We start from the raw sequence: 24519 nt of genomic DNA on the forward strand, positions 1-24519 counted from the left end.
ATTTACTTTTTAGAAGTCAGGGACAAATTAGACTGAAGCTAAATGTACACGCACCTCCTGTATGTCCATCCAGGGTTTCTTACACAGCTTAGCTCGGTCTATTTTAGTGTCATCTTGACATGATGGTTCCTACTTTTAGCCTCTTATCAGAAGGGAGCAAACACTCTAATAAGACACGTGTGTTGCAGGAAAGAGTAACGTGACTTGTAGCGTAGTATAAAATTTGGGTTTGTGAAGCTGCCACCAGCTGAGGTGATGATATCGTTAAATTTGATTCCTAATTTAAAAGGATACAGGGTTTCATCCAGAATTGGTTCCTGGCACAGGTGCTTCATGAGACAAAAATAGTTTTTAGCCGACACAGCAAGCTTTTAATTTGCACTTACAGTAAATGTTCTTCATGGCCAAATCCACTATCAATCCAAACAAGCGCGGTCTTCAATATTGTAACAATTAAGACATATGGTCTACAACCACGCTAGCGGCTTGTGCTTTGATTTAATTGCTAACATCAGCATGCTAACACGCTCACAAAAACAATGTTTACAAGTAGATGTTAAACTGGTTTAATGTTTTTCATGTTCACCATCTCAGTTTAGTGTGTTCTTATGCTAACATTTGCCAATTCAGCACTATACACAAAGTACACCTGAGGCAGATGGGAATGTCATTAGTTTTGCAGGAATTTGTCCATAAAATAAAAGTTTTGACCTTATGTAAGGCAGGGGATCACCAACGTTATTACAATTCATCCTTAGGGGAACATGAATATCTGTATAAAGTTTCATGGCAATCCATTTAATATTTCTTGAGATATTTCAGTCTGTGTGTCTCTGTTTCACCCACAATTCTTCATGGTCACTCGTCAGCAAAGACGTTTTTATCTCAAGTTTAATGCTGCCCAGAGATTTCATGTGACTAAAGCCCCATTCAGACTGGATTTACAGGGGGAAGTGGGGTGATTTCAGTATTACCTGTGCTGGTCAGATAATAATTACAGCCCCAGTTACCTTTTTGTTTTGTGGCAAACTGGTCCTCCTCTAATATAAGTCCAGTCCAGAGAGGCACATTACATTTTCAAAGTCTAGGAGTTTTTATAGAGCTGTGCTAAAAACATAGCCTAATCAGAAAGAGACATTCAAGTACTTTGCAACTGTTTGTGTTAATAATCCAACTACAGCTACATAATTACTGGTAAATTATACCCAATATTCAAAATAATACCAGCCAAGGTGGCATGCTTTTCTAATGGAGTTACTTTTGGAATAGCAATCATATATACGTCTAGTTCTCCCAAACTGATGCAGATATCAGTTACTATGCACACTGACTCACTTGGGAGCTACTGTGTACTTACATGGGTTTTCAGTGCTGGTGTGGGCTTATATATCCACACCTATTCAATATATATTGTTAAATATTTGCAGGGTAGCAGCTGCTTGCAGCAATGTTGACCTACATTAGAACATTGCACTTGATGGCTTCCTGGCTACGATACAAATCCAAATATTGCCAGTGGTCTTTATCAGTTGGTCCTGTCCACCTGAAGTTGAAATCCAACATTAAGCATATAAACAAGCAGGAACCAAATGGATGAAATGATAACACACAGAAGAAGAAATATAATATTTGGACACTGGTCATGGACAGGAAGGAGCCCTCGGTTCTCCCAAAGTTCAGCCTCACTTCCAGGGAAGATGAAACAGATCTGTTTCATGAGGCCAGAATATTTGTGTATACACTGAGTCTTCTTTAAGTGAGTGTGCACACATGTGATGGGTGCAGCATGTCCTCAGGTCCCTTGTCAGTTCTGTGCCATGTTAAGTGTTGAGCCCACAGCGATCAACAGTGTGTTCTGCCAGCAAATAAGACCTCGAGATACCAGAGAGTTGACAGGAACCTCAGCAGCTCCACTATCATGTTTCCCACTCTGACCCACAGTGGACGTCTGCTGATCTGAGTACTTAAGCTGGGGAAGCTCCCCTCCCCAAAGCCAGACATTCTGCAATTTGTCTCCCCCCTCCTATTGGATAGCCAGCTGTTTCCACCTCACTACCCCGTACCCCTGCCCCATTCCCCATCGTGCAATATACAACTGCCTCCCTCACCTTTTCATACATAATATTTTCTCCAGAAGTCCTCACTTTTTCCCTTATTCCCTTCCAGGTGTGTCATCAGCCTTTTATGAAATGACCCCCCCACACACACACACGCGCGCACACACACACCCTTCTTGTTTTAACACACACACACACACACACCCCACCAGCATTCCTATATGGTGAGCTCAGCCAAATACACTCACATTTATATACTCCCAGCCATTTCTCAAGTGAGCACAGCATGCTATATCTCTGTAAGAACTGCGTTGTGAGAGACAGGAGGGGATAGAGTCGTGGTTCAGGGGTCTGCCTTGCCACAGACTTTTTGCTGGAGGAAAATTGAGATCTTTTCTTGAAGTCTTAAGGGATGAATTTATGAAAAAAAAGTACTTACTTCTATTTGTAGGCTATCTAGCCCTGCAGAGAGTTTTGGTTTTATTTGGTGAGGTTTTAAGATATCTATCTTTGAGATTTCTGCCTCCACCCCAATAAAGGTACATGGAATTTACTTTTGGTGCTCACAGCATTGAGAAATAACATTTAACTTCTCTTTCCAGAAACAGTGTCTCTGTTGCTCCAATGAAAATATGTTCGGTGAGATCTGTGGATTTTCCAGAGTAACAAGTATATTGTTTGTGGAATGAGATGTTGTTTCCGTGATATGATGATATTTTTTAATGTCATCATGAGCTTAAAAATGGGGCATCTCAGTGGCCTAGTATGATAGGCTATGCTAGCAGCTAGATCCAGCTAGGAACAGACAGAAGCAACAAAAAAATATTAGTGATTAGTTGATGCTAGCGGCAACAGCAAAATGGCCCAAGAATCTGCTCCAAACAATATTTTTTTAATAATATTTTATACTCGTAATTCCAAAGCAATGCTAATGTTGCTCTGTATCCACTGGATGTGTAAAATAAACAACTGAAAGTACCACATAGTGCTAACATACCACAGAAAGAAAAATAAATAGTAAAAGGTTAAAGTACTTGTAATAACACAGCATTTAATTTAAGACACCCTAAATTACCATTTGCTCCACCAGTTTCTGGCCATTGCAAACATATTGTGAATGATTTCAGTTGTTCTTATGTACAGTCACATCCTCTATCTGTCTGTTTAGTGGTTTCAGACAGCAAAGACAAGCTGAGCAGATGCTGTGGTTCTGCTTCCAAACATGCTGACGTTATCTAAACACAGAATTGATGCATCAGTGGTGAAATAATGTTCTCAGTCAAACAGTGCAGAAATCAACCCTTTCTATTTAATTCCACTGTGACAGCCAAGTTTGAAACACAACCAGCTGTTCAGAGTTATTTGTTGCCAAAGAGCAGAGGATCTCCAACATGGGTGCCTGCGGGTGCATTACATCTCCTGAAGGCCTTTTCTCAGGGTCTGTTACACTGACAAGTTTGACGTGGTTTGCTGCTGACCTTGAGAAAACGTGCACAGCTATCAGTGCTGCACTATTGACCTGAGTTGTGTTGTTCTGTGCCAAAGGGGCTGACTATAAACACACCAGCGCTAAGCTCCATCTATCTGTCTGACAGGGCCACATGGAAAGTGACAGCTTGACCCACAACCTATGTGGGTCAGTAGCACCATGCGGTTAAGAGTTTGAGATAGAGGTATCTGCTCAGGATGGAGATTAGCTGTTCCATGTGGCTGATTGTGTTTGGAGAGAGGAAGGAGAGCCTCTGCTGCACGTCTGCACTGATCACAGAGACAGGAAAAAGACGGGGTCACATATTGCACACTCTGAAATGTGAACTGAAGACTGATGATGTTTGACATTAAAACTTGATCTCAATCACTTTAGCGGTCCGGCTGCCAGATCAGTGGATATATTTTGGCAGCTGGCCCATCACTGAGTGTGTCAGTGACAGCGCTGCCTGATTTAAAACAAAGACTTCTCCAGTCTTATCACAGGAGAGGAGACAGACACACAGAACAGAACAGACCATTCGCTGCCTCTCATACCTACAACAACCAGCTCATTTATCCAAAGCCATCAAATGGCCCACTTTGAAGTAAGTCGTGCTGTGCTGATTTGTTGCTTTGTTTTGTCTGAAGTCGTGTCAAAAAAGCCCATATGTTGGAAAAATGTCCAAAAACCTGAAAAGAGTGAACGGGCCAACAATGACTCAACAAGCAACAGACATCTGGATTTTTTTTTTTTTTTTTTTTTTTCAAACCAGGGGAACATGATGCCCTGACTCTTTGTCTGATCCAAACACAACATATTGGTTTCTAAATGGCGCCACACAAAACTCAGACAATATTAAAGGGCCAACAAGTGCATTTTTTATTCCCATGTGTCAAAAAAATCAGTACAACTGATCAATACCACAATGATTCATTCAACAGGTGTTTAAAGTGCTGGCTTTTTCCAGCATGCACTATTTTATGGAAAAACTTTCCCTAACAGCCCTCCTGCTGGTCTCCAGTGTAGGTCACAGATGACTTCATGCTTCTTTTAAAAGCAATGAAGGCTGCTAGTGTGTTGATGTTAACTGTAAATTGTATATGTGTTTCAGAGTATTGAGCGAGAGGAACCAATAGAAGTGGACCCAGCCCCAACAAATGCTGGACTGGAGAATGGACACGCTGCTACAACAGGTAACCAGCACATTAAAAATGTTTCACATCATGGTAGTGCAAGTTGTCCTCACATTTAGAAGTTATATACAGAGGTGATTTCAACCTTTTAAAGGGGTAATCCACTGATTTTACACTTGAAGATCAGTTTACTAGTCATGGTGATTACTACTCAGCCTGTAAAAACAGTTGCATAATGTCTTCCGTGTCTCTGGAGGAGCTTTGAGTAGGAAAATAATCCTTGATGATGTCATAGTGATGTCATCAGGGTTATCATGGCTTTAGCATGGAGACATGTTACAGACATGGGAATTTACCAGGCAGAGAGGGTCTAACAAAAACATACTATCGAGTTGCATGATGGGAAGTGTAGGATCCACTGTTTTTGGAGCTTGACTCATACCAGGGACTAAAGGTCAAGATATTTCAGCCTGTGATTCATCAATGTCGACCACTCTTTTTTTATCTGTCTATTGTGAGTCCCACAAGTTTATGGAAATTCAATACTAAATCACACACACACAAAATTACAAGAAAAGTAAATCTATGCTCTTTGCACTTTCTCAAAAACTTAGACGCACCAGAAACTCCTTGACATTTAGAGATGGGGTAATATCTATGAGCAGGTCTTACTTTACATACTTGGTGTGACACAAGATCATTGCCTACAGTAGAAGCTGTATACGACTAAGGTCATCATAATTAGTTGCTGGTTTGGTTGCAATAAGCACAGCAATGGTATTTGTGGAAGGGAAGTCCTCATCACTATGCCCCTCTTCTTATTCACGACTCCCAACATTACTGCAGTGTAACAGAACAGGGTGACACCAGATTCAACTAGTGATCAACAGAGCTGCACGTCTCATGACAGACCACACTCTGAAAGACTTCATAAAGACTGACTGCAAATGGATGGTTAGGACAGTATAGTGGAGAGAATTAAAGTAGCTGTACAGAGAGTTATTTGTATTTAATATATGTACCCAGGACTCCCTGGAAAGTAGTATTGATGCTGAGTGGATTATCCTGGTGAAATAAAGTAAACTAAATATTTTAAGGCTGATTTAAATCTTATAAATGTATGAGGTTAGAGAAGTTGGCCTTTAATAAAGAAGTACATGCTTTTCTGATGCTTTTTCCTCATGGTGACCATAGCGGCAGCCGTTCTCTATATCCACTTGTTATTAAGCAGTTCAGAGACTGTGGTTGTACTGGGCAGCTCCCAGTATTCAGTGTGACTCTTTGAATGTGAAGCAGGCTGTGGTAATGTTATAAACTTCTGGAACTTCAGGATAATAAGCTGAGTTGAGTTAGTTAAAGCTGCCATTATTCACTTTTCACCACTTGGGGGCAGCAGAACAAGCTGAGGTGCTTCTTAACAGGCACCTATTCTCTGTACACATCCATCAGACATGGAGTAACATTAGCTTTCATTTGGAGCTGTGTTTCTGTTCACCTGAATGATGAATGTAATTCCAATATTCACTCTGTTTTGGTCTCCACCAACTCCTGAGTAAAATATCCAGCTTTTTAGTTGCTCAATGCTCTACTGTGTTCACTAGCGATACAAATGAGAACTGAGACTCAAACAAAACACGTTTCCAGGTTGTAAAATCAAAACAAAGAGCTAAAAAACACTAAAAGAGCTGAGGGGAGCTGCAGAACCCAATTACCTGTGGGTTTGTCATTACAAGCAACACCTTTCACATTACACAGTGGATTGCATGTTAATGAAAATATTAATAAGTGCAGCTCAATTTTCATTAATGTGATCATTCTACATGTTTTGATCCATACAGAACATTCAGTGTTGGTACATGGAAAGATTTCTCCACCCAATAACTTGCCACTCGAGCACACAGCCCCTGTTGCCATGCGGATGCCCCACCTCCCCATCACCGCTACCACCAAGACAGCAGAAATCAAGGGCTCTCCTGACTCTACCAGCAGCCCCACAGGTTCCTGGTCCTCACCAGTCTCAGAGGCCCCACCTCCGAGCCAATCAACTGCCAGCACCACCCAGCCCGAACCAATACCAGAGTCCCCGACTCAACCAGGTGGATGACGTTTTCAACTTTATCTCAACTTTTCTTCTTAAATATCAAATTTGAGTTTCAATATGTGAAAACCTCCAAGTCGTTGATTATAATCATCAACTTTCTTTCACAGTTGGTTTTGGAAAATCACCTAACTTACAGTTTCCTTTGGTTTTCTTGTTGTTAGTGTCTTCTGTGAAGACATGGACCCCTACACCTATCAGAGCTCTGGGATCTCCTCGCCTTCAAGGTGAGCCTTGCTTGCAGACAGATCTATCTATCTATCTATCTATCTATCTATCTATCTATCTATCTATATGTATATATATGGGAGGGGGTGAGAGAGGGAATTTTATATGAATTACTGTGACTGTCTTTTGCAGAGAAGGCAAATTCAGCCCCTGCTAAGTCTGTGACCTACTCAGGGCTGCTGCAGCATGACAGGTGAGTGGAAGGTGACTGAAGAACAGATATAGTTTTTCATGTATGATTTGGCAATCTGACTCTTCTATGCACCCATCCTGCAGAGATGGTGACATAAACAATGACAGACCCTTCGGGTCGGGAGGAGAGAGGAGGCGGGAGCTGGTGAGGTCACAGACTCTGCCACGAAACATTGGTGCTCAGGCTCGTCGATCTATCTTTGAGAGACTGGACTCTGAAGCCAGTAACAGGTAATGCTGCACTGGGGTCACATGGGAATGATGGTAGATAAATGGTTCCCTTTAAAATTGAAACTCACACCTGCACCTTTTTTGTCCTGTATAGTCGCCCCAAACCAGTGGACTCTAAACCCAAACTGAAGCGCTCTCAGAGTTTTGGAGTTTCCAGCGCCAGCAGCATAAAACAAATCCTTCTTGAGTGGTGCCGCTCTAAGACAATAGGCTACCAGGTAAATCACCAAGTTATCTTGTCATTTGATTTACATTGCATACATTTTAGATTATTGTGTAATAGTGTAATATTTTCAACCATTTCGAGTCATACTTTCTATCATTTGGCCCCTATGTCATATTATCTGTTACTCCTTGGCTCCTTACAAGTTCAGATTTTTAAAGTAATCTGCCTGAGTTAGTCCATGTACTACAAATTGCACAAATATTAAATTACTGACGACCATTTTCCAAATCAAGTCATATTTGATTATGTTTTTAAGGGGTTTTCCAACTTTCCAGACAGTCACTGGCATCACCATAGCATGAAAATAAACCAGCAAATATTTGCTTAAGATAGGTAATCCATTGTGTCTGGTTGTATTTTTGTCAATGTTACTTTATTGTTGCATGGTAATCTCGCCTACATTATTGTGGAAACTGATGCTGTGTTCATATTTGAAAGCTTCAACATTTTTTTTTAGTATTATTTAGCAGCAGAACAGCAGCAGCCATGTTAATGTAAGAAGCTACTAATTTCACATTATCTTTTTCAACATGTTTGCTAGCTCTTCTGGGTTTGACTTTCTCACAACATATCTTGAGAATACAATGCTATTTGTCTACCTTAAAATGTCACAGCTTCCTGCCATCCAACTTTGGATATCAATCCAGGCTTTTAACTCCAATAGCATGCAATAATAAATAAGGCAGAGACTTAAAGACAAGTATATGATCATAGTGGATGGATTACTTAACCAACCAAATCTTTGCAAGCTGATTTTTATAGTGTACACAATCTAAAAGAATTCTAATTCTTAAAGTATTTATTGATTGAAAGAAATTTGGGGAATTTCACATATTTTCTTTCTTTCTGAGAGATGAGAATACTGTTATCAATCTTGTGTATGTGCTTTAAAAAGCTGGAGCTGGGAGGTGTTTAGCCTAGTTTAGCATAAACATTGGAAGCAGAGGGGAAACAGCTAGCCTGGCTCTCTGCAAAGACAAAATATGTCTACCAACACCTCTAAAACTCATTATTTAATGAATTAATGTCCGTACACAAACAGAAATGTAAAATTGCTCGGTTAGTTGCCTGGAAACCTCACTGTGATGCTCAGTTGTTGTTCACCAAGAAGGAGTTACACCATGTAACCCCTAAAACTACTTTATCTGTCTGTGGAGGATAAATAATAAAGATACAAAATGTTGATGTGTGCTTTAGAGGGGTTGATAGGTGTATTTCTGAGCTCTGGACAGAGCCAGGCTAGCTGGTTCCAGTCTTTTTGCTAAGCTAGGCTAAACTCCTCCCAGCTCCAACTCCATATTTATTGGAGTGACATGAGGCTGGTATTAATCTTCTTGTCTACTTCTCGGAAAGAAAGCGAATAAGCACAATAAGTTACTCTAAGTGTGCAGGGTTAGCCAAGGTAGGAAAAACAGTCTGAAAGATTTAAAATGGGCAGCTGTAGTGAAATGTTTACACAATTTGTCAAAAATGGGCTTCAACATGCAAAATCTTAAGTATAGTGCTTTAGTATGAGATGAATGATACAAGTAATCTGTTTTAAATAAGCTTAACTCCAGCCAGTCTTCCATATAGATTTAACTTTTCAGCACATAGCACAGTGCTAATGTGTAAATTATTTACCTCTGAATCACAGAGGTGTATCGAGGTGAGTGTGCTTGTGAGTACGGCTGTGTGTAATTGTATGTGTGTGTTTTGGGGGGTTGAGGTACTTTAGGTCATGGCTCAGTACACCGACACATTGCTGCACTCTGGTACCCTTTTTCCTCACAGCAGCCTGTGCCAGCTGCTCCATGTGGCTTTTGTTATAGTCAAGCCAGACAAAGCCAAGATTCTTATTAAATGGGAGCAAACACACACACATACACACATGAGAGAAGAGATGTTCATCTGATGACTTGACATGTTGCATTTGATTCACAGCATACTCCAGACTTATAAAGGGCAGCCTTGAAATGACATTATTTGAAAAGCATGTAACAGACTGAAAGCAGTAAAGAAAAAGAGGAAAGGAAAGTAGAGGAAAATCTGTTTTATCTATCATAATTATAGGCTAGACAGTGAATGGGGAGATGGTTTTATGAAGCTACAATAAGCTGCCAGTCAGTTTTACAAGTCATGTTCTTTTGCCTCCTTCAGGCTTTCAGCTCTTACCGGTTTCCTCCATTCACACACACATAGACACTTGCCACATCATCACCAAACCTTCTTTATCTCTGTTTCTCTGCAGAACATAGACATCCAGAACTTTTCGTCCAGTTGGAGTGATGGGATGGCTTTCTGCGCTCTGGTTCACTCCTTCTTCCCCACTGAGTTTGACTACAATTCTCTGTCGCCCGCCAACCGCAAACACAACTTTGAACTGGCTTTTGGAACTGCAGAGTGAGTGGGCAGCAATGTCAGACTATGAATGCAATCAAAGATTTTAAAAGTGGTTTATTTTTCTGATATGGTGCAATTTCATTAATTACATATTAATTGTAGGATTGATTATGTTAACACAAAGAGCTAACAGTGAGACACAGAGGCATCTCTATTGTATATGATACAGTGCTGTTTCAGAGGTTTTCCAGCATAGAGACAGTGTATAAAAACTAAAAACAGTCTGCATACTGATAGTTCAGTTTGTGTGAACATAAATCAGACATATTAATTGTGATAAGTTTAGGACAAAATATTGGCTAACTTCACAGTCTTACTGCTTATCAGAATTTTTTAGTGCAATTTTTTCCCTGTGATTAATGGCACAAATTTCCCATTACAATCTTTTTTTAAGGATTTTTTAAACATTTTGGGAAATATACTTACTTGATTTTATCCTGAGAGTTAGATGAGAACATCGATACCAATGTCAGACATGAGCAGCATCAATCTTCTCATTTCACTCTTGCAGAGACAGCAAATAAGCATATTTCCCAAAAAGTCAAACTATTTGTTTGAATCCATGATATTAAATGAACTTTTATGTAACTTCTCACTGCTGTCATCACACAACAGCAGAAATGCTCTTTTGTTAATTAAGAGTCAGCTTAGGTTTCTGAATTTTCTGCTGAATCAGCCTTAAAGGATTTATGGGCTACATTAACAATTCAAGTATCATTGTGTCTGATTTGTTTTTTTATTCCTTTCATTTTATAGCCCTCTATTATTTTATATGAGAGAACGTAACATTCCCGCATATACTTTGTACCACATGCTGCTCTTTGACATGTTTGATGAAAGGTGTGCATTCCTTTTGCCTGACTCCATGTCTTCACATATTATTATTCACATATTATTGCTCCCTAAGACAGACAGAGAACATACAGGCTGCATACTGTAGATCAGACATTATACAGGCCTAACAACACATAGCAGGGCTTAAATAACATCACTCCATGTAAGAATGTGTTATTCTTTGACCGATAGCGCTGCTGCAGAATTAAGCTGATTTGACTCGAAAACAATATTCTCTTGGTCCACAGAATCAATCCTCCATATACAGTGTCAGCTTTAGATTTGACCTCTTAAAGAGATCACAGATGAGAGACTTATAAGACAATAAATATATATGAGTTATTACATGCAATAATTCCTTCTTCTCTTTCCTTCTTCAACCCTGAAAACATGTTTGTTAGCGTGTGAAGGAAAAGTCTGTGTTTTCATCAGAACCCTCCAAGACACAATATTAGATACATAGTATGACTTTAGACAGGTTAGATTGATACATCAGGATTATACTGGTCTGGTTTTTGTGTGTTTCAGAGGCTTTTCCAGCCTGGCAGCAATGAAATTCTGACTTTTCAAATCTCTTTTTGATTAAATTCTAGATAAAAGATATTCATGCTGTATAAAGTTTCCCTTCCCCTGCAGCTGAGCTGACTTGTTTCTCTGTCTGTGTCTCCAGAGTGAAGGCAGGCTGCGACCGGCTGATCGAGGTGGATGACATGATGATCATGGGGCGTAAACCAGATCCCATGTGTGTCTTCACCTACGTCCAGTCCCTCTACAACCACCTGCGCAAGTTTGAGTGAAGCTCAAACATCGAGGATCTCATCATCTGCACCGTTCTCATTTGAGTCTCAACCTTTTTCAACTCTGTTCTTTGTCAAGTGTTGAGCGATGGGATGTTCTTCTTATTCTCTGTACTCTGTACTTTACTTGAGCTGAGAGGAGATCCAGAGCTGGCATGGGTGCACTTTGAAAAGACTAGACCGCCCTCTGGTGATGGATCAGTGAACATTCATCCACATGCTGCAGGAAAAGCCTCCTCGATGCCTCGCTCATGGGCTCACACCTCAGTTCACAGATACACAGTGGACATTGACTCCTGGGGAGATTATTGTGTATGTAAGAGTACAGCAATGAAGACCATTCATTTAGACACAAATGTCAGGGTTGGTTTGTCAACAGTTTTTCTTCTGTGTGTGTGTGTTTGTCTTGAGGTATACAGTGTTGAACTGTTGCTGTGTTGTATAAATCTTTATTACTGTGACACTTGAATATGAGTGTCTATATTAACCTTTAACATTGCACCAATGGAGAGGAGGTATATTTCACAAATGTCACTGAAGAACTAAACTGTAGGCACCTGTTTGTGATGGAGACTTAGTTAACTTGAGGTCTTTGATTAAAGCTATATAGAAAATGAATGTATGTGTTTGTACAATGGAAATTGTTGCTGAGTGATTTTCACTGTACGTCCACATACGCTGTGATATCATGTTATTTAGATGATGCTGAGATATGGAAAACTAAATCAATAAATTGTACTGTTTGACACCTAACTGTGTATATAGTGTTACTGACTGGGTATCAGAGGGTAAAATTCTGCACAGCAAAAAAGGGAAAAAGGTGAAACAAATTGTAACATCATGAAACACTATCTACGATGAAAGAAAAGATAAAACATAGAAAGAAAAATGTTTATGTAATGTCAGAAAAATGGCAAAATAACTTGATTCTCAATTTTAAAAATCTATTTAGTTAAAAGCATATTGATTTGGAGATAAAGTTTATTTCCTTTACCTGTTTATCTGCTACTTTTGGATTGACCCCACATTTCCTTCCAAATATTTAACAGAATTTCAGCCTTTTTGTTGCCCTCAAAGCTTTTTATTACCTTCATTGTTCCCAATATTTCTTGGCAGCATATTAAAATGCTGCATGAAAAAAAAGGCTAATAACAAACACACAGGCTAGCAAAATCAAATGAATGCAACAACCACCCCACTGTTCCCTCATCCTGATCAGTGTTTATACAATGTTTATTATTGGCATCAAGAGCTCATGTGTCTTAAAATATCAGAAAATATACTTCCATACACTTATAGCTTCATAATGTCTACATAACAATGTCTGATACATGTGGAAGCTAATTACGGCTAATTTCCATTCAGTGTTGGGTGATCATTTGTTGAACATTTATAAACTCCTGTTGGTTAAAGTGTAAATCAACACTGAACCCCCAAGGGTAGAAAATTGCTACTGCACTGTTGTATGTGGCTGCAAACAGTCCAGCTAAAGCTAAAGCAGGAGGCAGGAGGTCACATTACTGAGCAGCATGCTGGTAAGAGACTATAAATCACTGTGGGTCATCTCAAAAATCTCCAAACAATGTGCTGATAAAAGACAAATGAAGACTCATATGAGCATTACTGTATACTTTTATGTGAGGTGGGCTGACAGAAAGACAAGCAGCACAAATGAAATACCAACACACACACACACACACACACACACACACACACACACACACACACAATCATCAAATCTCTGCTGATCAGAGTGTGAACAACATGCTGTTAAACAAAGGGGTCAGTGTGACATGAACAGTATAATATGATCAAACTGCCCACAAGCAGCATGCTGCAGGAGACAGAAATTATTTACATAAGGAGCCTTTGAATTAAAATGTATGTATTTAGATATAATCACAATCAAATTATTAAATCACACTTGCTGCAATCAATTACATCGTATTTTTTCTCAATGTTTAATTGTTAGCCAAACTAATCTACCACAGGCCACTTTTTACGAATCTTACTTAAATGTTTCTTGAAAGTAGAATAATACAGATCCCTGCATATGAAAATTATTTGTAAATAAGTTTGTATTGGATTAGTTTGTATTATTTGTATTGTATTTGCATTGGAATCATGTGACATGAAATAAAAAGGTTAGACTAGATTAAATCCTGTATGACCTACTTGGATAATTCAGTAAAATAATTTAATGTCTGACAGATAAAGTTAGAAGATTCATGTCTTGTCGACTGGACGCAAACATGACTTAGTGAATGAATGAGAAATTGGTCAATTTTTAATTAAAAAAATTCTAATTATGCATATTTTTGTAAAGTTAGAGGCAAGACGCAAAATATACTTATAGCCTGAACGAATTTTTCTGTGGACAAAATGACGCACTGATCGACTAAATAGAGTTATAAATTAAGTCTGTGTCCAATTTAAAAAATCGGTCATTTGTGCTTTTATTCCCCTGATCTAATATTAAAATTATAGCCTAAATATCTTTGTTGGATCTATTACCAAACACTTCGTTATTATATCCCAAAACTCTTCAGATACAGACAGCTTTTGGACAGTTGTTGCACACAGACAGACAGTAAACATCTCTGCCCGGCTGTCACTAACTGGGGATTAAAAGCAGAGGTGAATAACACCTGGATTTGCTGGGTGCTGGGTGCTGGGTGGGGGGTGTGGGGGTGTCCCTCTGGATATAAGAGGTGGTCACTACTCGTCAGTCGCTGAGCATCAGCTGTCAGATCGTCAGTGGATGTGTGTGTGTGTGTGTGTATGTGTGTGTGTGAGGAGTTATGGCTCTGTTCATGGACGCAGACTTCTCTCTACTCAAGCAGACCCAGCAGAAAGACATGATGGATTTTAAGGCGTTATTCGGAGAACAGGATCCCTGCAAAGGTGAGTCAGTCAAACATCAATTAGAAGAAAATTATTTTTCTTATGTCCTCAATAAATTTCAGTTTTAAAAAAAACACACCAAATATAAATGAATTATTCAGTTAAATATGCTACTATCTTTTATAGAGATAATTATTTTTTCAGAACATAATTTTAAAAAGCAACAGAAATGAATCCAACATAAAAGTGACCAAAATAAAAAAAGGTGTTGATGTGGGCTTATATAAACCATATAAACGTGGAGAAAAACTTTGTAAACGTGGAAAAAAGGACATGAAACTATCCGTCATCAATCCAGATACCTGTCTGTTAAATTGAGAGAAAACATTTCACAGTAGCTTGTTTGTTAGTGAATAAATAGTGAACCTCTTGTTGCTTAATCATCATAAAATATTCCATTAATACGGTTGGAAAATGTAGATAAAAAAAAGGTGAAAACACACATTAAATGTTTTCACTGTGACCAAAAGAAAAGAAATTGCATAATCTTTTTTTTTTACAAACTGGAAAAAAAATATGTAAAAGTCTCTATACTTAAAAAATTCCAACATATTGAATTTCCTCCATTCTTCTTATTGTATTTCACATAATTTAATTTCGTTTGGTTTTAATATTTCCTGTGTGATTTGGACTATTTCTCTTTCCTCTGTGATGTCATGACTGAAGAGGTGCGCAGTGAAAGCGCCGTGTCCTCCCCGGAGCCGGACCGGGCCGCGGGTCTGATGGAGGGTCAGCGGAAGAGGAAGAGGACCATCTTCAGCCGGGCCCAGCTGTCTGAGCTGGAGCAGGCCTTCGCTGTGACTCCCTACCCAGACATCACGCTGAGGGAGAGGCTGGCCGCTCACACACACCTGCCCGAGAGCAAGATACAGGTGATTTAGGTCATTTAGAGAATATATACTGACTAAAAGCTTATTAAAGCTCAGTGTTTTAGGTGTGAGTTTTAGTTTATGTAAATGGAGTCGTAGGTAGTGATGAACCCGCAGAGATTTATCACCCAGTTCTTTAGTTTCTTCAGCTTTACTGAGCGTTTTAGCCTCTTTCAGCTCATTGTTTTTGGTTTTCTGACCGCAACTTCAACGTTTTACTCTCAAAGAATTATTTTGGCAGCAGCAGGTAGCTGTTTTCCATTTTTGTTTTCTGTTGTTTCTGCTGCCCCCAAGTGGCCAAAAATCAGTTATTGCACGTTTCAAAAATATATTTCTGACTGTTTTGCTGATGAAAACTACAAAATTGAATTAGAATCCAGAAAAATAGGAATACACAGCAGAGCGGTTCATCCATATTTTTTTGTAGCACAACCAACCAAAAGTGAAGTCTAATTCAGAAAAGTCATGCCATTTCTCACAGGTGTGGTTCCAAAACCGAAGAGCCAGAAGTATCAAGACTGGGAGACTCCCCAAGTCCACCAAGCATGTCCTAGGAGGCAGAGTGCTTGCGGAGCCCACCCCAGGGCCTGTGGCCTCAGCTTTCCCGGCCCCAACCACCCTGGCAGACATATTCAGGCCAGAGCACAACCACCCCTGTGAGGATGTGCCTCAAATCTACTCCGACTGGATCCAAATCTACAGCAACCAACCTCCATCTTCCTCAGCTCTCCACCAGCAGCCCACACTTGGCTCCCCAAAACTCCCTGAGTCTCGTCTCTGGGAAGAGGAGCACCACCAGCGGCAGCACCTGGGATCAGCTCTCCCAGGTTTCCTCCCCGGCTCATTTGCCCAGCCCCTCACCAGGCAGCCTCATCACTCGGCCTCCAACCGCTCCTACCAGGCCTTCAGGAACTTCAAGCCCCAGAGCCTGACTCCGTCTGGGGCTCATCAGGGTGTGTACGGAGGGAGCGCTGGAGGTGGAGGTCACGCTTCTGTAGACCAGGTGGTCCCTTCTCACCCTCAGCCAATGTACTGGGAGGTAACTCAAGGCCAGGGACACCACCACCACCATCATCACCCACAAATGGGACCACAGACCTCCATGGGCTACATCTCAGACCTGATCTACAACGCTGCTATTGTCACCAACTTTCTGGAATTCTGATGAGTCCAGATGTGGAGCATGATATGTGGAAAACATGTGGATGATGGACATGATATGTGGATATTGTTGCGATCAGGGCTCCTGTCTCGGACTCCTTTGTATTTCCCTTTATATCACCTTGTGTGTCTAAATGTGTCTGTTCAGTTCAATGTTCAGAGTTTAATGTTCATCAAGCACACCTCTCATATACAGTTGTTTTCAAGTTGTTGTTGGTTTGTCCTTATAATTGTTTTTAGTATGTTCCAGTCATGTTTTAAATATGTTAGCGATTCATGTGATTTATGTCATCCCAGCCCTCAGCTGAGTTTACAATTGCTTTGGCTCAGTTATCACATCAGGTTTATAATGAGCAAAACTCTCAATGCAAAAAGCCAAACTGAGCAGCCAAATCCTTCAATTTAAACACAAAATGTTGTTCTTACATACAAAGTGCAAAACAAGAAATCATGTTCAGTCCTCAAAATACAGACACTGTACAGTTCATTCTCAGTGTTTGTGCGCTGAAGTCTTCAAGTTTCCACACCACATTTGAGTAAGTTACATAGTGGACTATGATTGGCTCCAAACTAGTTGTGATGTCACAAATCATTCTTGTACAGTAGATACACACCTTGAAGTAAGTTTTAAAGTGAGCACAGAGAAACTTTCCTCCCTCAGCAGATGAATATAAAAAACAACTCTGCACATACATCAGTCTGCTCAATGAAGCTCAAACATCCAACTGTAGAAGCAAAACACATTTTTGAGTGGAGGGGGACTTAAACATTACCAGATGAACAGCTTTGCAGCAGAATTTCTAATTACTTTGCCAACACATATTTCAAATGCAAGGCAGCAGTGGAAAAAAAAAGGAAAAACAAGTATTACCGTATTTCCCTTTTGTTTCTATCACAGTCAAAATGTTGAATGTACTGAGTGTCTGTTACAGAAGTAACAGTAACTGTGTTTAAGTTATGCTTTCCAGCATTACTCCAGCTCACTGTGTTTTAGATATGTAAGGTCTGGTGTCTTGATTAAAACAAACTATTTGTGGTGACTGCAGTGTGACTCTAAATTTCATCATCTACTGCATATTTACAACAATAGAATATATTCAATAAATAAAATGAAAGTTTTCAAATGTGTTTCTCACTCTACATCATTTCAAATACTGACATCTGCATAAATATTTTTTTTTCTCACTGCAATCTCGAAGAAATGACTGCTGCAGACTCTGTCAGCTGTTAAACAGAATTATTTGATCTTGACCATTTTATTTAAAATGCAATGATATAGTCATCATAAATTCAGTGATGGACATGAGCATGATGTTCTGATAAACTCACTGTATGATCTTTTACCTAATTGATATTTTCACTTTGTGTGCTATGTGAGACATTAAGGCCCAAATTAAGAATACATAATTTTTTGTGAAATGCGAGTTTTGCTAATAAAATTGAACCAAAGCAACTGAAAAGCAAATTCAGTAATGCAGAAAGGTGAATAGTCATGCACATATAAACTCAGAACTTGTTCCGGTATGTTTCTAGTCTCATTTTGATGCTTTCTAACTAAATAAAGGACTAATCCAAAGATTCAGAGAACAGCTCATAAACTCAGTAACCCACCAACTTGTCTCTACAGTGGAATCACTTGTACTTGGATTCTTCTCACAGCTGCCAGCTCCTGTTTACCGTGCCATGTTTAATGCTGCGACCCCACAAGTATTATCTTTCAAAACATTCTGATTAAAATGATTCCTTGTGGTAAGATACCATGACAGGAATAATTATTTTCTAAGTCAAAATATATTGTTTTTTATATCTCTCTGTACTGTAAGCATCAAGAGGGTTAGATGGACAGAGGGAAGAAAAAAATGAAAAATAAGAACTAAATTAAAGCCAGAGCTCAGGGTCTATCAGCTTACAGGCTCTGTAATTCTGCCTGGATTTAAGTTTTGAAATATTACATGAGAGGTATAATACAGAGGCAAATATGACAGACAGTAGTGCACACTGTTCGTCCAGCACTGGACAGTGATCTCTGCATATCATAATCATCTTTAATACCAAATAATCTTTCAATAAACCTTTAATCCGGGTGTCAAATCTCAGATCTTAGGAAGATACTTTTTTTTTTTGTATTCCAGATGTAGTTACATCTTTTAATCCCCCCACTGATATGACAGGACTTGACAAGAGGAGGATGGGATAGTTTACAGAAAATATGAATTCATATCTCAAGACAGGATCAGAGAAAACAGATCCTCGTGTATTGGAATTGTTTTGAAATAAGATGCTGAATGCAGTAAATCTTTTATCATGGCTACTGTACCCCTGTTTGTTTTTGATGTGTTGGTTGTCCCTATAATTCATTTCAAAGCAGATACAGTAATCACAGATCAGACAATTATTCCCACATCTGTCAGGTGGAGAGGGATGATAAAATAATTCAAGAGCAAGTCAGTAAACAGTATTATTAACTGATGCCACAGCTGGCGGGCTATTTGGAAGAGTCAAAACAAAGAAAACTACAGAGCAAAATTTAACAAAACAACTTGACAAAATAACTTAATTCAAGGTCCACTTACTAGCTTTTTTCCTGAGCTTTCACCTCCATCTCATGGTCATCATCAGTGAATGGAGTTTTCTCAATGGTGAAAGCTCAGGAAAAGGCTGGAAAAAATTAACTTCATATTTTTTCAAATGACTATTTCCAAAACTAAACTGCAGTGTTTGGAGGGAATGACAGTTACTGGCCATCGCTAATACTATTCAGCTGATACTAGTTTGTTTTTTTAGCAATGCCAGCGGCCAAAAACTATAATACTGATGATAATGTTGCTCAGTTTGTCCACCACTTTGGTCCAGACGGAAATATCTCAACATGACGTTTTGTACAATCCAACGGATTTAAATAATTCCCTGAGTTTTACTGTTGCGCCACCAGTTTCACTTTTGTGGTTTTGAGTGAAATATCTTGATAACTATTGCATGGTTTGGCATGAAATTTGGTACATTCATGTCCACCTCACAATGAATTGTAATAACTTTGGTGACCCATTAACTTCTCATTTACCTTAGCTTTACTTTATGCTTATAACGAATGTTGGCATGTGAACACACAAAACTAAGATGATGAATGGTAACATTATACCTGCTAAACATCAGCATGTTAGCATTGTCATTGGTAGCCTATTAGTATGCTGACACTTGCATTTAGCTAAAGTACAACAGCACAGAGCTGCTAACGTGGATGTAGTTTCTTAGCCTTGTTGGAATAAACAGAATATAAACACTTCAGCTAAAAAGAAACAATGTGTCAAATTATTCAATTTTGTCTGGTACCTTAAATACTTTTATAGCTCTACACTTTTGATTTTGTTGACTTTTAATGATTTTATTGAACACATAATTACTTCTGAGAGCAGAACAGAAGGAATCATAAGAAAATGACCAACATTCATTTTCACAGAGAAGAGCCAATGAGAAAGAAGAGGCAGAGGAAAAACATGGAACACAAAATATCTGTAAATAAATAAGAAATATCATTCATATTTTGATTTGATTTAAAAACAGTCTGTGCAGGTGGAATGTCATTAAAGATAAAGCGCTAGTATTTGACAAAGAAGAGATATTTACAGATAAGAGGAATTTTGAACCAATTTGCTTTCTTGTAATGTTTCAGCTTCCATTTAGGAGAGGGATACAGGGATACAATTTGTAAATTCTCAGTAACTCTAATCTTACTCAGAAATTCCACTGGTTTTCCTTTCAAATAAAAGCAAAAAGTCCACAGGATTTTCAAGCAAAGTGAGAAGATCTGTAGTCTTTCATGGATGCCAGAGTGACCAAAGTTCTCATTAGAGGGCTGCTATTGTTTGCTGGTTTTGCTTCCCAACATTATTGTGCTTCCCTCGTTCGCTGTGCATGGCCGGTTGCTATGGTTCCCCAAGTTCTCCCTCCATGGTCCGGACCAGGACATACAGCTCAGCAAGCCCGACTACAGACGCAGCGATCACAGCTGATATTACTCTCTGAAAAACAAGTGTAAGGCCAGGTTACAGAACATTTAGAAGAATAAAAACTCTTTTTTAATTTGGGGATGCACACAACAATATATAGGGTGTTATAGGGTGATTTCAACTGATTTAGGGATAGAATTTGTGTTTCCAACTAACATAAAAATGCGGATGAATAAAACAATTGAAAGATTTTGTATAATGCAACTTAATACACGAACACCACCTCTTCCACTCCCTCCGAAATGACCAAAGTTGAATAGTTTAAAAAACAAACAAAGACTAAACATGGTAGGTTTTATAAAGATAGAATTTGTTGCAGGGCTGTTGTATTGGACTCAACACAGTTTAGTTAGGTGTACCTAATATAGTGGCAACTGCATATATAGTATACATATAAATTGAATGTTCTCTTACCGCTGTGATCTCAGTGAACAGGTACTGACTGCCCATGTAGGAACAGGCAAAAGCAGCGACTACTGTCACCAGGAAGTTGAATACGGTCACCACCACGGCTTTGACTGATCGCACTGCAGGAACAGAGAAGGAAACAAGTTCATTGTCAATATGGTGCAAAAAAATTCACTTTCTGTTTGTAATAATAACACAATACAAATTTTGTACATATGCACCACACTAACCTTGATGTCCAAAATCTGCCAGTGTTCCATTACGGTTGATTTCCTGAAGTCAAGAAAGAAAAAGATATTCATTACATTATGCAATATGTGCAAGTATTTACTGTGCGTGAAAATAAAACTCTGATCAACACTGTATTCCTCTGAAATGCAGTCAGTGTATGTTAGCTAGAATAATGAATTGGTAAAGACTAATTTAATCTGAAACAATGGAAGTAGATGTCCAAATTATTAACAAATAGTGTAAAATTGCTCCTGCTTTTAATGCTGCAGGAAATGACACTCATTTGCAGTACAGGCAGGTAAGTCATAACATCTTTACATCACATATTATATTTCTACTATACAATCTCTGACGAGGCCTGAAGGTTCTTGACACTGATAAACTAAGATGCTTGTAAGGTTAAGAACATTTACCTGAGTGTTTACGTTACGTGTGATCCGGTTGTATTCCTCATTGGCTAGTTTGGCTTTGATTTTCTCCAAACGTGCGACCAGCTCGGGGTTCTGAGGTAAGAGAGAAATGTCACAGTTTATTTCCAGCTCAGTTCCTGATTATACTGGTTTGATATTTCATACAGTTTTATCAGTTTCCCTCTCACTGACTTGCACTCATATTATGTGGGAGTGACTGCTGAAACTTGTCATTGACAGTTATATTACAAACTGTAAATGTTCTCCCACTCAGAATTGTTAAAAGCCACTAAGACAACATTATTAAAACAGTCTGTAGACTATGGTGGCTCCTGATTAACTTTTACTCACATGTGTTAGAGTGTTAGCACAAATCACAATCAATTTTTCATTTTTTCATTTTAGTGGCATAAATGATCATTCTTTATACTTGACTTCAGGCATTTTTGTGTTGGTGACATTCTTATTTTACAGAAGAAGTTGAAGAAGAAATTGAGTCAATTGCCAAATTTGAAATAGTATTTATGAGAATTAGGAAGCTTGTCCCTGCTGTCCTCCTCATATGTTGTGAGTACAGTATAAGAGTAATGTGTTAGACAAGAAATACAATATGACGAAATAAAGGTTGACAATGGTTCGACTTACTCTGGGAGGCTTCACAACCTCAGGTAGATGCAGTGAACTATCCTCCAGCAACTCATGCAGGTAGAAAGGATGCCCTGGAGGAAAACATTCATAAGAAAATGTTACTCAATATATTAACATTACATATTACTGACATAGCTTCAAGTACAAATGATCTTATTGCCTCACGTCAAATCTCTTTTGGTGCCACTCTTCAGCAAGGGTTTGCTAAAGCTACAAGTCTATAATATTGATATTATTACATGAGACTATAACCTGGGATGTTGATTATTGAAATATAGTGATATACAGTAGCTTAAATGGTTACTTTTCCTGGTCTTCAAGGCCAAGTAACACTTTAAGGATAAGTTCACAGTTTTTCCAGTCTGTCTTAAAACAACAGTCAGGTGTCCATATGAACAGTGAAAGAAGTTTTCCTCATTGTAATCATTCCTCCTGTTTATACTGGTTATTAAAAGATCTCCTTCAAATGTGCTTTCAATGTAAGTGATGGAGACCAAAATCCGCAGCATGTCCACACAGTCATTTTGTGCAAAAATGCATTTAAAAGTTGATGTGAAGCTTATATGAGGCTTCATCAGTCTGAGTTAGTCATATCAAGTGGATATCTGCCACATTTACAATCTTTTTAGCATCAAATTCCCTCTTTGTGTTTCCTCTGATGGTGTTTCCCTGTTGAGCTGTGGTGGAAGTATAGTAACAAAAAGAGGAACTTTGGCACTAAAAAGACTGTAACGTTGAAAGATATCTACTTGATTTGATTCATTTGGACGGCTGGATTTTGTCCCCCATCACTTACATTGTAAGTGCATTATGAAGGGATCTTCTAATGGTCAGTATGAACAGGAGGAATAATTACAGCAAGAAAAACCTCTTTTATTGTTCATGTGGGCACCTGACTGTTGTTTTAAGATAGACTTGAAAAATTGTGACCCTTTCCTTTAAAGAGTGACACGATATTTGTTACTCATCTGTTCTTGTTGAACATAAAAATGAGTAGCATTTACCTCTACATGCGTCATATCATATATGCGTTTTCTTTTTTTGGTTTTGAATCAGTCATATATTACCAATATCCAAATAGGTCAAATGGTACATGGTAAAATATTACAAAAATATCGACACCTTATAGTTGTTGAGATAACTGCCCAGAAAAGACCACATACTGTATGGCTCTACTCTATTAAGTAAGTTTATCATGTTGATAACTATAATAACTCCACATGATTCAGCATCATTAGTCACAGAACATGTTAAACATATAAAAGACTTGTCATCACCTTCATCCTGCAGGTGTTTCTTGAGTTTTCTCGCTGTACTGAAGGGCAGAGTTGTCGGCTCTGGTTTTTCAAGAATAATCTCCAGTTCTTCTCTCAGTCCTTGTGGCAGAGATGAGTCAGTCTTTTCCAACAGCTCCGCCACCCTGTTTCTGAATTTATCTCCCACCACAAATGCAGAAGCCATGCTTTAAATCCAACTGACTATCTCTGCTGTGACTCTATGCGATGCACTTATCTAGATAAAACCCCCCTTTGGCTTTTCTCAGTGAAGCAAGAGCAGCCAGCTTCAAAGTGTTATCAAAAAATAGCCAAAAATATGTTTTAAAATCTGCTTTCTGTTAGCACGCGTTCACATTTAGCGTTTAACAGCAAACAACAGCTAGCTGTAAATATTAACAACCAAGTAAGCGACCATGTTGTTTGCCTTGTGACAAGGTGACGTAGTCGGTCACATGACCATCTGTGTGAAAATATATTTAAACTGCGCGTTTTGAAAATGATCAAGTATCATTAATAATCGTTGTGAAATTTTAAATTTTATCTGATAAGTGGAAAACAATATCATATTTTTTATTCATATTCAACTCAAATGTTGCTCGCGTCAGTCCACGTGAGCTCTTTTGGTGCCTTCATGGTCTCCCGTAAGCTCCTAAGGCCAAGATTGAAGGATTTTAACTGACCTGCAATAAAGTAAACTACAAATTTAAACAAACATACCTTTTGGAGACAAATGTTTCACTTAGTCTGTGACCTGTCAGTTTAATGGAATAATGGAATGGAATGGAATAATTTTAATTGTCGCTCTTTTTTTAATCACAATTACCAATGGACCAATGAAAACTCCACTGCACACTGAACAAGCCAACGACAAATATTTATGAATCACCGCCACTTACTGTTACAATCATTTACTACGACGGAGTATTAGGGCCACACTGAGAAAAGAACTTAAATT

The 24519-nt window shown here is 38.7% G+C and overlaps 3 protein-coding genes across 3 annotated transcripts in view; 2 read left to right on the plus strand and 1 right to left on the minus strand.

The window, feature by feature from the left end:
• Positions 1-12402, plus strand: part of smtnl (smoothelin, like) — a 31050-nt gene extending 18648 nt beyond the window's left edge. Inside the window, exons 3-10 of the mRNA XM_067593957.1 lie at positions 4640-4721; positions 6500-6757; positions 6924-6986; positions 7120-7180; positions 7264-7410; positions 7505-7628; positions 9867-10018; positions 11523-12402. Coding sequence (XP_067450058.1) covers positions 4640-4721; positions 6500-6757; positions 6924-6986; positions 7120-7180; positions 7264-7410; positions 7505-7628; positions 9867-10018; positions 11523-11649 — 1014 coding nt within the window. The 3' untranslated portion in view covers positions 11650-12402. The remainder of the gene's footprint in view (positions 1-4639; positions 4722-6499; positions 6758-6923; positions 6987-7119; positions 7181-7263; positions 7411-7504; positions 7629-9866; positions 10019-11522) is intronic.
• Positions 12403-14432: 2030 nt separating this feature from the next.
• sebox (SEBOX homeobox) lies at positions 14433-17254 on the plus strand. Its single transcript, XM_067593961.1, has 3 exons — positions 14433-14553; positions 15220-15425; positions 15904-17254. Exons 1-3 carry the CDS (start codon positions 14451-14453, stop codon positions 16585-16587), a joined length of 993 nt encoding a protein of 330 aa, XP_067450062.1. The 5' UTR covers positions 14433-14450; the 3' UTR covers positions 16588-17254.
• A 3127-nt stretch (positions 17255-20381) lies between these two features.
• tmem199 (transmembrane protein 199) lies at positions 20382-24011 on the minus strand. The gene is made up of 6 exons (XM_067593960.1): positions 23565-24011; positions 22285-22358; positions 21643-21732; positions 21229-21271; positions 21005-21117; positions 20382-20602 (listed from the first exon to the last, which is right to left on the minus strand). The coding sequence occupies exons 1-6, from the start codon at positions 23746-23748 to the stop codon at positions 20507-20509; spliced, it is 600 nt and encodes a 199-aa protein (XP_067450061.1). The 5' UTR covers positions 23749-24011; the 3' UTR covers positions 20382-20506.
• Positions 24012-24519: the final 508 nt, after the last annotated feature.

This window comes from Thunnus thynnus, chromosome 7 (assembly GCF_963924715.1).
Source record: "Thunnus thynnus chromosome 7, fThuThy2.1, whole genome shotgun sequence".
NCBI lineage: Eukaryota > Metazoa > Chordata > Actinopteri > Scombriformes > Scombridae > Thunnus > Thunnus thynnus.

What these genes read in the sequence shown, in the direction of transcription:
- sebox (XM_067593961.1), top strand. Translation starts at nt 14,451, where the DNA reads ATGGCTCTGTTCATGGACGCAGACTTCTCTCTACTCAAGCAGACCCAG. An exon ending in AGAACAGGATCCCTGCAAAG is followed by an intron (nt 14,554 to 15,219) that starts GTGAGTCAGTCA and finishes TCATGACTGAAG; the next exon opens with AGGTGCGCAGTGAAAGCGCC. An exon ending in TGCCCGAGAGCAAGATACAG is followed by an intron (nt 15,426 to 15,903) that starts GTGATTTAGGTC and finishes CATTTCTCACAG; the next exon opens with GTGTGGTTCCAAAACCGAAG.
- tmem199 (XM_067593960.1), bottom strand. Translation starts at nt 23,748, where the DNA reads ATGGCTTCTGCATTTGTGGTGGGAGATAAATTCAGAAACAGGGTGGCG. An exon ending in AGGTTGTGAAGCCTCCCAGA is followed by an intron (nt 21,733 to 22,284) that starts GTAAGTCGAACC and finishes CTCTTACCTCAG; the next exon opens with AACCCCGAGCTGGTCGCACG. An exon ending in GGCAGATTTTGGACATCAAG is followed by an intron (nt 21,118 to 21,228) that starts GTTAGTGTGGTG and finishes CTGTTCCTGCAG; the next exon opens with TGCGATCAGTCAAAGCCGTG.